We start from the raw sequence: 13179 nt of genomic DNA on the forward strand, positions 1-13179 counted from the left end.
AAAAGGGAATTTGAGAAGAAGACAAGAATAAATAACCACTATCCTCCAAAATTTTTTGAAAAAATAAAATAAATTTTATTTAATATTCGAGGATTATCTCTCAAACAGCTAGACAAATGTTTATATAGACTCCAGACCCTAAGATCCAAATAAAGGAAAGAAATCCTAAAATATATATCGCAATTCATATCTTATAACAAAAGGAAAGATTTTTTTTATTCAAAGAAAAATTATTAACAAACTCACAATCTTAAAATTATTAAACTGACACAAAATCTAAATATATATATATAATATAAATTACCAAAAATACATAAAATATCAAAAAAAAACCTTAAATACCAAAAGAATAAAAATTACCAATAATAATAATAATCTTCGGATCCTCCTACATTGCCCCTACTATCTGGAAGGTAGATAAATCATGGGAGATTTCGTCTAGTAACAACAGCGCATGCAGAAGTAAGTTATTGTATATATATTGGGAAGTCATTCTTAATCTTGCTCGTTATCCATTTGGGATCATTTTAGATATAAATTAAACTTTGGATTCTCAAATTGAAAGTAGTGGGTAGTGAGGGGGTTAGTCCTAGATAAATAAATTATAGGGGTTGGTGTAATCATGCCCCAGATGTGAAGTTTGATGACTATTTAAATTTAGGTGAAAATGTGGATCTCACTTTTGTGATAAGTGTGCAAGAAAGTCCCATAGGTCTAAACACTACATGAAAGGTAAGAGAAGTCTAAAAAAATCAAGAGCAGGATTCTTGGTAAGGAAAAATCCTTGTAAGTCAGAAGATTAGATGCAAGGTGTGGAAATCTAAGAAGGTCAAGGGACGAATTCATAGCAAAGGGAGAAAGCCCAAGTAGATGGTGAGATCGGATGTAAGGGTAAATAAGGACTCGGAGACAAAGAAGCTCTAAACACAATAGTCATCAAAGGAATAGGAGGTTCATCTAGCATGAGATACTCACTGGATGAGGGCAGTGAAATTAGGCTAATTTCAGCAATGCATATTAGAATGACAGAAAACATTGTATAAGTTAATTGGTAACATCTAACAATCGATTGATACATTATAGACTTGAAGGAGGTTTGTGGTTGTGGGGTTACGTGTACAAATCCTAAATTAGGGTTCAACAATCGATTGATGGAATCCAACAATCGATTGGTGAGTTAAAACCTTAAACGGGTGAAATGGTTGGGCAAGTAATAAATTGGCAGAGCATGACAATCGATTATTGAGTTAAACCCTGAATCAGAGTTTCGACATGACAATCGATTAGTAATTCACAATATTTGATTACTTAGCTAAACCCTTGCACGGTAACTCTAGCAATCTATTAATGCGTTGCGGCAATCAATTGATAAATTATTTCGAGCAAACAAAAGGCTACCAACTTAACTAACCAATTAGATTGCTACTGATAATTGATTGTTGAGATAGTTTTGGGCAAACAAAAGATTTCCAGCTCAACTAGCTCGTTTGACTGTTGAACATCAATCAATTGTTATACAAATTTTGAGATGATTGCCAACCGTTGATTCGGAGTTAGTGATTGTTCAACAGATGAGTCAACAGTCAACCCACTACAACAATCGATTGTTAGGTGATACCAATTGACTAGTGGTAACTGGTGACAAAAAGGTACAGAAGAGGGGATTTCAATTGATTTCTTCACAATTGTTTTGGCTACAATTCCTCTCATCTTCTCAAGTGTTCAAGCATCAATCAAAGCATCCTTTAAGAGGAAAAAAAGAACTCTTGTCCACAAGGTCTTTTAATCTTTGTCTCTTCTTCCTTCACTCTATTGAATTGTAATTGTTGTAACTATTATAAAAGGTTTCTTCATCTCTGAAATAGGTCCAAGAAGGAGACAATTCATTAGTGGTTGTAAAAAGCTAGGTCTAATCTTGGACGTAACAACCTTGGGGCAGTAAAACAAGTATACCACTTGTGTTAGTATATATGAATGTTTTTGCACATCGAAATCTACCTCTTGAAAATTAAATCTCTCAGTCGACGTGAATTAGAGCTATTCATCCCTCCTCCCTCCACCCCCAACTCACTCAGGTCCTAACCATTAGTATCAAAACGTGATCGCTCTGAAAAACCCATATCCAAAGGAGTGGAACAGGAGATATAAGTTATATTAATTTTGATGCAGCAATATTCTTTTCATTGTTAGAGATCATATTCCTCGTAGAAAAGAAGTTTCTTTCTTTTTATGATGTTTGAAGGATATATCAGAAAAAAAAAAGTTTTTTTTTGAAGGATATATAGAACATTATAAAAGTGTTTTTATCGAGGAAATTCATTTGCAAAGTGTGGAATTCTATTAAGGAACTTGGCATTGAAGTAATTAAGTTTTAGCACTTGCTCCCTACTTAATTATTTGAAACATTATTTGGAGGGTCCGGATCATAATGACAGTGTTTAATATTTATGCATAAATTTTAATATTAGTAGGTAAAAACAATAATTAAAAGAATCAAAATAAAACTACGATAATGGATATTAAATAGAAGAAAACAATAATTATATTTTAGCTAAGATATAATCGTATATCAAAATAATACAATAATAGATAATTAATTATTATTATGATATAAACGTCAATTTTGAATGCAGGGCCCATTTGGAGCGAGGGGTTTAATTGTGTGATAAGGTGAGGATTAGTTTAAAGCTGCTCGACTTAATCGAACCAGCTCTATCTGCAAGTTGTTTGGTATAAAACACTCAGGAAGCGTGAATAAATATCCATGGTGTGGTGTTGGGTCATCCTTATGTTGGATCTGTACTTTTCAAATTTATTTGATGATCGACAAAAATTTTCCGTAAGATTGAATTTTTAAATTTATCTGATGGTGTAATTGAATATGTTACCTCCCTGCTTAGCTTTGTCCTCTGTTGGGTATAAAACAACTTCAAGTATACAAAACAATTTTATAAGTGCAGATGGATATTTTAAGAATAATAAAAATATTTATTTAAATAAATTTTATAAGAGAAATACTTTTTAAATTTTCTATTATTCATTTTCTAACTAGGCGAAGGATTTAAAAAAAAAAGAAAATGAAAATGGAGCTCCTTTTCGTCATTTTGGAAATATTAGGGAGATATTTTGATAAGAGCTCTGCTCCATTCAAGTGTTCAACGGATAGGAATCGGTTAAGAGAGAGGGGGAGGAGGGATCGGTGATTGTTTACTTTCCGTCATCTTTTCCCATTTCAAGATCGACCCAAATTTGAAGTCTTCCGCTGCATCATCCGCTTTCCGTTTATTTGGACGTCTTCGTCATCGACACTCCATTCCTTACTTCTTCGGAGGATTTCCTCCTCCCTCGCCCCTTTTCCCTTCTTCCCGCCACAGAGTCACCGTCCCGGCAGATCACTCGCCGGAGCGAATACTACTGATGGCGGCCCCTGCCGCCTCCTCTTCGCAGGCGCCCGAGGAGGAGAAGGGAGGTGCCGGAGAGGATCGACCGGACGCGCGGCGGAGGCGGGCGAAGCCCTTCGCGCACGCCGGTTCCCTGGGCGTCTTCGTCCTGGTCGCCGCCGCCCTCGTTCTCCTCGTGCTGCCGCGCCTCCCGCACTCGGACTTCTACGGCCTCGTGGTCCTCCTGAGGCAGACCCCGCTGGCCGCCGCGGGGCGGAAGGGGGGAGGGTTGTGCGATTGGTTTGAGGGCAAGTGGGTGTGGGATGAGGAGCGTCCGCTGTATGCCTCCGAAGGCTGCGCGTTCTTGGACGAGGGTTTCCGCTGCTCCGAGAACGGGAGGCCCGATCGAATGTACACCAAATGGCGGTGGCAGCCCGCCGGCTGTGAACTCCCCAGGTCACAATTCCTCCCCCTTTTTCCCCCTTTTTTTTTTTGATCGGATATCGAGTTCGTTTTTCCCCCATTTATTTGTTTATACAAAACATTTCGAAACAATACCATGCTTTATTAGTAGAAAATCTCTCTCTTCTCTTTTCCTTTACAGTTTCTCCAAGAATGGATTCCTTTCCAATTAGTATTCAAATTGTTGAAAGCAAAGTCTTCTAGTTTACATACGATTCTGTTGTTCTTGGCATGTTCGTACTCTAGACATCTTATTCTCTATCCGTGTTTAGATTATTTCAAAGTTGAAACTTCAAAAAAAAAAAAAAGTAGCAATAAAGAAAAAGTTAAAACGCCGGCTTCTTGTCACGCGTTTGACTGCATAGTTTTCTACAACAATCCCAAGGAAGGTTGAACTTGGATGTTCGTGGTCTACCACTCCCGGCACACATAGTGGTTTACAACACATTTGATCGATCATTGGTAAACAATAACAGTGCACTTATTTAATTATTAACATCATGCTCCTTGATAAAAAAAATTGCAGACAGCTTCTACTGTAATATAAATTTGTATATTTGGCCTTCAGAATTTGGATTTAGCACATATATTCTTGCACAATTTACAATCTTTTGTAACTATCATTGGAGTTTTAGAATATAGCATAATGACCTTAAATGGCTTGAATGCCCTTTGACTTTTAAAATTATATACCAAAATACTTTTCTACTAAATTTTGCCTTTGACTTATTGTATTTGTTGAGTGTTTTAGGATAATAGTTGACTGTGAAATTAAACAATATACAATTTTGTAATTCTTAATATGTTATTTTCAGAGTTTTGACTTTCTAAAAAGTGAATATGTCAGCCAATTATAATATTAAATTTTATTTCTAATTCATACTATATTATTATAAATAATCTTTCCCTAACTGCTGCACAATTTAGTAAAATAACAAATATAATAGGTAAAATATACATATATTTAGTGATTTCTTAATTTTCTTTATTAAAATAATTTTGCTTCATTATTACATCTATTTTCCTAAAGGGGAGTCTTGACCCAACCGTAAAGTTGCCGCTATGTGACATTAAAGTAATAAGTTCAAGATGTAGAAATAGTTCCTCGTAAAATTCAAGGTAAGAATGTGTACAATAGACTCAATATCATCTGATCCTTCACATAGGACCGCACTAATGAAAGACCCGTGTATTAGACTGTCTTTGTTATTGCATCTATTTCCCTAAGTGAAAAAGTGAACTAGTAAGTAAAATATCATCAATATAATCTTCATCTTATTTAAGACAATCTTTTGAATTTGGTACTCAATATAAGCAGAGAAATTCTATATTAAAAAAAACTGCAATTTTGGTAGTCTTTTAAGTATCTCCAAGAGTGAAAATGGTAGAAACGAACATAGCTCACAAAAGTTAGGCCTATACCGAGTAAAATTACTCTTGATATAGGCCAGTATCGAGAGTAAGTTACTCTTAATTCATATTGTTGCCCTTATCGGTATTGACAACACCGAGAGTGGACCAAGAGGGAACTTATAGTGAGAGTAAACAACTCTTGATACTGATCTTATTATTTTTAAAATAAGGAAGGATCTGCACTGAGAATATCCTACTCTAACCTACTCTCTTTGTAGTCTACTGGTTTTTTAAGAACATATATTTTGTAATCTTACTTTTTCTCTATTCACGTATTAGATTTGACTCGATCAATTTGCTGGAAAAGCTACGGGACAGAAGATTGGTCTTTGTGGGCGATTCAATTGGAAGGAATCAGTGGGAGTCCCTCCTCTGCATGCTTTCTACTTCGGTTTCAAACAAGAGCACAATCTATGAAGTAAATGGCAGATCTATTACGAAACATACAGGCTTCTTTGTTTTCAAATTTGAGACATACAACTGCACAATTGAATATTATAGATCTCCATTTCTGGTGCCCCAAGGTCATCCCCCTGTAGGTGCACCCAAATATGTGAAGACTACTCTCAGACTGGACTTCTTGGATTGGACATCAAAAACTTGGAAGGATGCTGACATCTTAATCTTCAACACAGGGCACTGGTGGAACTACGAGAAGACCATTAGAGGGTAACTGATATCAAACTTGTCACTCGTGATTTTCCATCTTGTTTCAATTCCTGTATCAACAGCAGTGAGCTCTTTTTTCTGAAATGACATTGTATACCAATGTCACATGTTGCTTGGTGTCTATCATTTGTTCGTTTGAGCATTGATTTCTTTTAAATAAACTTTCTTTTTTCTTTGGCACAAGCAGACGAATTGGGTAATCGGCAGAAGTATTATGATGAGTCAGGAGAATTTATAACAGTGATAGCATGTATAGTTAGATTTTTCTATGCGCTTTAATGATTGCTTATTCATTATATACATATTTTGAACATGGATTGCATATTTTGAAAACATTTTTGGCTTACTAGTATCTGGATTCTAACTGCAAGATTATTGTATCTCTTGTAACTGCATATTCTGATGAAGTCTTCAAATTAGGCATAAGTTATTATCATAAGGAAACCATTGGAGCTTCACAGATAATGACCAGAACGGGTGTCAATTGTTCTGACTTTTGTGCTTGCTTCTTAACTTTCATATACTTGTAGATCATCCTTTATTGTTGCGTTTTTGAGTTATTGCAAATGCAATACTCAGCGTGCTGAAAATTGATAGAAATCTTTTTGCTCAGGGGTTGCTATTTCCAAGAGGGTGATCAGGTGAAGACAAAGATGAGTGTAGAAAATGCTTATCAAAGATCAATTCAGACTTTATTTAAGTGGATTCATAAAGAAGTTAATAGGAATAGAACTCAAGTCATCTTCCGTACATATGCTCCTTCTCATTTCAGGTTAGTACTATTATAGATTATCAAGTTATTCCGTTTTTTCTACTTGATGGATAGTTAAAAGGTGTAGAACATAATATTCCTTCTCCATGAGAACGTTGTCTGAAAGTTGAAAGAAAAACAAAAATGTAGGAGGAATAACATAATGCTTGCATGCAGAGTTGGTGACTGGAAAAATGGAGGGAGATGTCACTTGGAGACACTACCAGATTTGAGCCCTTTGCCATTATCCTTAGAACCGTGGGAACATTACCTGGAACCATTTAGGGAAGTTCCCTCGGAGAATTTCACAGCAAATGAAGTGCTAAAACTGGATCTGCTGAATGTGACACAGATGACTGCTCGTAGGAAAGACGGTCATTTATCAAGATTTTACCTTGGTATTTCTGCTCTTGCTCCACTTCGCAGGCAAGACTGCAGCCACTGGTGCTTACCTGGAGTTCCCGATGCATGGAATGAGCTACTGTACGCACTTATAATGCAACGGGAGTCGATGATGCGTAAGAACATGGCCATCATGGGCACCACAAGGGTAAAGTTGGCCCCTTAAAGACTCCCAACTCTATTTATTAACTTGGCACTGATTTTGCAGATGATGGAAGATTATTTTTACTGAGAAATCTTCTACAGAGTGCAACCCACCATTGTTAAAAAGGATCATTTTCTCATGTTGAGAATGCTTCTCCATATAGCATATCATCGCTGGATTATGTACTTCCAAGTTTGGAATCACCAAATACACGAGTAATAACAGGGGAATCACAAAACATTTATTACTGAGAAACTTACAGCTTAGAAGTTCAGTTGCTGGTGAGCTTGGTTGGCTGTAATTATTAACATTTTCTTTGAATAAGAATCACACAATCTTTCGATTTTCAATCTCCAACATTAACTTATGAGGATGTTCTCTCTGGGTCTATGTGAGGTTGGATATCCTCAGTGGGCAAAACTCCATGCCATCACCTGCTCCAAATATCACCATCTTTATACAGTCTGGAGCTTGTTTCTAGTTTGGCCTAAATTCTTGAGCAAATTATTGTTTACTGTGCTAATAGGGTCCCTGAAAACAAAATGAAGCCCCATTTGCAGCCATTGTTGTAGCACTCATCGATCGATCTATGGTCATCTTCAGGTGAATGAATGAACATGATCTTAAAGCACCTTGAGAGATGAAAATAACTGAATAAATTAAGTTCAGACATGCTCCCCAAGATTGTCAGAATCTGGTTGATATCCTTCATCACCCAACTGCCTCATCAGAATAGTTAGCATTGTGTATAGCTGTTGATATCTTACAAGCTTTGTGTCTTCTACAAGAAATCTATAAACAGTCCCATGTACTTCGATCCAACTGCAGCTGGAAATATTCATCATTGCTTTCTCGTGTATCAATTTCCTCACTCTTGCTACATCAGTCCAACTGCTAACACTGGCAAAAATGTTAGAAAGCAGTTTGCAACAACCTAAGCTTGCCTCACCGGACGAAAGAACAAGCCGTCCAACTTCACTAGCCAGTTGAACATTCCCATGGATACGACAAGCACTCAACAAAGAAGACCAGATGGCAGAATTAGGGGGGACTACCATCCTTTGTATCAGTGCAACAGCTTCACTTAGATCCCCTGCTCGACCAAGAAGGTCAACCAAGCAAGCATAATGCTCAACCCTAGGATTCAATCCATAGTCAAGCAGCTTGTGAAAATTAGCTTTACCTTCCTCTACAAGGCCTGAATGGCTACATGCCGATAAAACACTTACAAAGGTAGAATCATTTGGCCTCACTCCGAGTCTCTCCATTTTCACAAAGACTGTTAGAGCATCTTTACCATATCCATGAACTGTAAGCCCTGCTATCATTGCATTCCACAAAACGACATCTTTATTCGGTGCCTTCACGTAAACCAAGCAAGCATCGTTAATGCCCCCACACTTGGAATACATGTCAACAAGAGCAGTGGCCAGAATTACATTCATCTGCATTCTCTTTCTAGCCAAAGTTCGATGAACTTCTCTCCCAAGATCAAGAGCTCCCAGGCTAGCACAAGCTGAAAGCAAATTGACCATGGTGATCTCATTTGGTTCGACAGATAATTTCCTCATATGATGATACAATCTGACTGCATCTTCTGGGGATCCTCCATGAAGGTATCCAGTGATCATAGCATTCCATAACCCCACATTTCTGTCACAAATACTATCAAACACTTTCCTTGCTTTTCCAACATCTCCACATCTTGCATACATGTCTACTAGTGCTGTACTAAGAAATGAGTCCAATGTGATCATATTGACCTCAATGAAACCCGCTACCCATTTTCCAACCTCCCAATTCGAAGCATTTGCACATGCAGATAGGAGGCACACCATGGTGGCTGAGTTGGGAAGAACATGTTCAGCGGAAACAAGCATTCGTTTGAAAATATCGAGCATCTCTGATATCATTCCATGCTTCCCAAATCCATCAATAAGGGCAGTCCAGCAGACCACATTCTGTGCATGCGGCATTTCTTCAAACACCGAACGGGCCGTGTTCATGTCTCCAACACGTGCATAACCAGAGATGAGGGAGTTATATGACACCTCATCACTCACAGGCATATCCTCGAGCACTTGGTGGGCGTCGTCGATGAGGAGGCACTTGGAGTACATATCAATGAGGGAATTACCTACGTAGAGGTCGAAGATGAACCCTAACTTGACAACGTGCGCGTGGACCTGCCGGCCGAGGTTGGCAGAGGAGAGGGCGGAGCAGGAATTGAGCAGGGGCGGGTAGGTGAAGTTGGTGGGACGGACGCCTTCGAGGAGCATGCGGGAGTATAAGGAGAGGGCGAAATCAAATGGGCCGGATGCAGAAAAGGCGCGGATGAGGGAGGCGTACGCGTGGTCGTTAGGCGGCGAGGGGAGGCGGCGGAAGACGGCGAGCGCGTAGTCGGAGGAGCGGAGTTCCGCCAGCTTGCAAAGAAGGTGGTTGTGGAGGGGGAGGCCGCAGAGGATGATTTGCGCGTGGACCTGCCGGGCATGGGAGGAGGTGGTGGCTCGCCGGACGAGGCCGAGCAGCGGCCGAGAAGAAGACATACATCATCGGTAAATCTTTTACCGTGTCTCTTTTCCACTTTAAAGGGATCCGATTATGGCTATCGGATCTCGATACAATTGGACGTGTTTCAGAAGAAGTATCGGATCCGATTGTGGCTTTATTTGTCATGCTAAAAAAATCACCGCACCAAAAAAATTGCCATAATTTTAGAATTTGACTATATCAAGACCGCTTAATCGCTGGTTTTCATTAATTATAGGAGATAAAAATGAGCGACCTTCCATAATTAGCTCCACTCGACTGCCTACATAAACCCTCGAGGCCAGCCCTTCCAATTCGAAGTTCCTCGGCTACACTTCTCTCTTCATCTCCTCTAGCACTCGCCGGGATCTTCCATGGCCATGCGCTAATTATTTGATTCCAAAGAGAGAGCTTTTTCTTTTTTTTTTTCTTTTTTTTTGTTTATCTTTATCCATTACATACTTGGTGATGGCCGGCGCCGGCGTTGTGCTAGCAGTGGTGCTGTCGGTGTTGGGTATCTCCGGCTTCGTCCGAGCCGAGGACCCTTACCTCTTCTTCACATGGAACGTCACCTACGGCACCATCGCACCCCTCGGTGTCCCTCAGCAGGGCATCCTCATCAACGACCAGTTCCCCGGCCCTAACATCAACTCCACCACCAACAACAACATCGTCATCAACGTCTTCAACTTCCTCGACGAGCCGCTCCTCTTCTCCTGGTTTGTTTATCGATCACTCCTACTGATTGATTCCTCGTTTCTGGGTGCAATTAATTTGATCCCGATTGTTCGCGGACAGGAATGGAATTCAGCAGAGGAAGAATTCGTGGGAGGATGGGATGGCCGGAACCAACTGCCCGATCCCGGCGGGAACCAACTTCACGTACCATTTCCAGGTGAAGGACCAGATCGGTAGCTTCTTCTACTTCCCGTCGTTGGGGATGCAGAAGGCAGCCGGCGGATTCGGCGGCCTCCGCATCAACAGTCGTCTCCTCATCCCGGTGCCGTTCGACGCCCCTGCCGACGACTATACCGTCGTCATCGGCGATTGGTACAACAAGGACCACACCGCCCTCGCCAAGACCCTTGACTCCGGCAGAAGCATCGGCCTCCCCGTCGGCGTCCTCATCAACGGCAGGCCCGGCAAGGACGGCAAGGGGAAGGACGATGCTCCCCTGTTTGAGATGGAGGCCGGTAAGGTTTACCGGTACCGGATCTGCAACGTCGGCATCAGGACCACGCTCAACTTCCGGTTCCAGGGCCACGTTATGACGCTGGTGGAGATGGACGGATCCCACACGATGCAGAACGTGTACGAGTCCCTCGACGTCCACATCGGCCAATGCTTCTCGGTGCTGGTGAAGGCCGACCAGGCCCCCGGCGACTACTACATCGTGGCGTCTACGCGGTTCTTGCGGCACAAGGAGCTGACCGCCACCGCGGTCGTCCGGTACGCCGGCTCCTCCGCAGCGCCGTCGCCGGTGCTTCCCAAGGCGCCCGCCAGCTGGGCCTGGTCCCTCAACCAGTGGCGATCTTTCAAGTGGAACCTGACCGCCAGCGCCGCCCGCCCCAATCCCCAAGGGTCCTTCCACTACGGCAACATCGACATCACCCGCACCATCAAGCTCGCCAGCTCCCGCAACTTCGTCGCCGGCAACCTCCGTTACGCCCTCAACGGCGTATCGCACGTCGACACCGAGACCCCGCTCAAGCTCGTCGAGTACTACGGCTTCGGCGGCAACTACTTCGAGTACAACGTCACCGGCGACGAGCCCCCCACGGAAGGCTCTCCGATCAAGCTGCTCCCCGACGTCAAGACCGTGGAGTTCAGGACCTACGTGGAGATCATCTTGGAGAACCCCGAGAAAGCCGTGCAGGTTTACCACCTGAATGGCTACGCCTTCTTCCCAGTCGGGTGAGACTCTCAACATTTCTTTATCGAACTCGACGAAGTAACTTACGACCTGAACTTCCGACGCAGGATGGGTCCAGGGAAGTGGTCGCCGGAGAAAAGGAACACATACAACATGCTCGACGCCGTGAGCAGACACTCCGTTCAGGTGTACCCTAGGTCGTGGTCAGCGATTCTGCTCACGTTCGATAACGCTGGGATGTGGAACTTGAGGTCGGAAAATTGGGAGAGACGCTACTTGGGGCAGCAGCTCTACCTCAGCGTGCAGTCGCCGGAGCGCTCGCTCAGGGACGAGTACAGCTTGCCGGACACAGTATTGCTCTGTGGGCCCATTGCCGCCTTCCCCAAGCCGCCTCCCTACACCTAAACTACTTGGGAAGGGATTTCGTCAAAATCTTTAATTGTTGTTTTATCTGAAACATGTAATGGATGGCTCTCTCCACGTCAATGAAAAATTTTATTTAAAACAGTGTGTCTGTGCTTGATTTATATTTTTATTATTATTTTCCTTATTATTTTAAAAAAAATACTACATTTTTTTAAATATTAAAAAAAAAACTCGTATTCTAAAACTATTGCCATGAATAATTTTGACTAAAATTATATGAATCAAAATAACTTTAGTTAAAACTGATTTCATCATATTCGACTTTTACAATCCATTAATCCTAAAGGTGATAGGTTGGATCTCAAAAAAAATATCCATTGGCTATAAGAATAAATCATGAAATATAAATAGGGCTTGCATTCTCATGTGTAATGTGTCATGAGTGATATTTGAATTCTCATTATCTAGGAGTTCATGCAACTATTTATCATCCATAGACCTACCCATGAGTTAGGCTTGGACAGAACTTGATCGGTATTTGGGTCAATGGGTCAGTTACCCATTGACCCGATTAATGACCTAGAATTGTAATCGGCCCGACCCCAACAGGGCTAATTACAGTTCACGACCCAATTAATGAGAATTATTGGTTCGTTTGAGCTAGCGGTTCAATTATTTTTTTGGCAAATTATTAAATTATGTAGACAAATTTCTGAATACTCAAATCATGTATCCTAATTTTAAAATTATCAAATTACGTAATTAATGTCAATTTTACCTCTCTGAATTAATTACTACGGTGTAGCAATTGATTCTAACATTGTTCATCAGAACAATAATTTCTTGATTAAAAGTTTTGATTCGTATTCAAAAAATAATTTCTATCAATATAATGTGTCAAATTTATGTTTCAACTGAAATCGATTGATAGACCTAGAGAGCTCGAAATGACACGGAACCAAGTCTCATGTGTTCGTATTGTTCTCTTGATTATCTATACCTTTAAATATTAATTCAATAGTTCATATTGAGAGCAAATATTTTTTTTTATATAAGATTTTTTAATTACTTTTTTAAAAATAATTGATTGCTACAGTGTAACAATAGATTAAAGTTATTGTTCAAGCCGTAGTGGAAGGACCCTGATTAAAGTTTTAAAAAATCTATCTGATTTATGTTTAAAAAATTA

The 13179-nt window shown here is 40.6% G+C and overlaps 3 protein-coding genes across 3 annotated transcripts; 2 read left to right on the forward strand and 1 right to left on the reverse strand.

Annotated features, from left to right (window-relative positions):
* Positions 1-3186: 3186 nt before the first annotated feature.
* LOC122042505 (protein trichome birefringence-like 10) lies at positions 3187-7572 on the forward strand. Its single transcript, XM_042602654.1, has 4 exons — positions 3187-3836; positions 5535-5924; positions 6538-6696; positions 6853-7572. Exons 1-4 carry the CDS (start codon positions 3418-3420, stop codon positions 7241-7243), a joined length of 1359 nt encoding a protein of 452 aa, XP_042458588.1. The 5' UTR covers positions 3187-3417; the 3' UTR covers positions 7244-7572.
* LOC122042504 (pentatricopeptide repeat-containing protein At1g08070, chloroplastic-like) lies at positions 7264-9773 on the reverse strand. Its single transcript, XM_042602653.1, has 2 exons — positions 9572-9773; positions 7264-9488 (listed from the first exon to the last, which is right to left on the reverse strand). The coding sequence occupies exons 1-2, from the start codon at positions 9711-9713 to the stop codon at positions 7888-7890; spliced, it is 1743 nt and encodes a 580-aa protein (XP_042458587.1). The 5' UTR covers positions 9714-9773; the 3' UTR covers positions 7264-7887.
* A 446-nt stretch (positions 9774-10219) lies between these two features.
* Positions 10220-12029, forward strand: LOC122040107 (L-ascorbate oxidase homolog). The gene is made up of 3 exons (XM_042599466.1): positions 10220-10470; positions 10550-11665; positions 11732-12029. Exons 1-3 carry the CDS (start codon positions 10220-10222, stop codon positions 12027-12029), a joined length of 1665 nt encoding a protein of 554 aa, XP_042455400.1.
* The last annotated feature ends 1150 nt before the right edge of the window (positions 12030-13179 follow it).

This window comes from Zingiber officinale, chromosome 2A, assembly GCF_018446385.1.
Source record: "Zingiber officinale cultivar Zhangliang chromosome 2A, Zo_v1.1, whole genome shotgun sequence".
NCBI classification, from domain to species: Eukaryota; Viridiplantae; Streptophyta; class Magnoliopsida; order Zingiberales; family Zingiberaceae; genus Zingiber; species Zingiber officinale.

Coding starts and splice junctions, on each gene's coding strand:
- LOC122042505 (XM_042602654.1), top strand. CDS start 3,418: ATGGCGGCCCCTGCCGCCTCCTCTTCGCAGGCGCCCGAGGAGGAGAAG. Junction 3,837..5,534: donor GCCGGCTGTGAACTCCCCAG/GTCACAATTCCT, acceptor TTCACGTATTAG/ATTTGACTCGATCAATTTGC. Junction 5,925..6,537: donor TACGAGAAGACCATTAGAGG/GTAACTGATATC, acceptor CTTTTTGCTCAG/GGGTTGCTATTTCCAAGAGG.
- LOC122040107 (XM_042599466.1), top strand. CDS start 10,220: ATGGCCGGCGCCGGCGTTGTGCTAGCAGTGGTGCTGTCGGTGTTGGGT. Junction 10,471..10,549: donor GAGCCGCTCCTCTTCTCCTG/GTTTGTTTATCG, acceptor GTTCGCGGACAG/GAATGGAATTCAGCAGAGGA. Junction 11,666..11,731: donor TACGCCTTCTTCCCAGTCGG/GTGAGACTCTCA, acceptor CTTCCGACGCAG/GATGGGTCCAGGGAAGTGGT.
- LOC122042504 (XM_042602653.1), bottom strand. CDS start 9,713: ATGCCCGGCAGGTCCACGCGCAAATCATCCTCTGCGGCCTCCCCCTCC. Junction 9,489..9,571: donor TCGCCGCCTAACGACCACGC/GTACGCCTCCCT, acceptor TGCTCCTCGAAG/GCGTCCGTCCCACCAACTTC.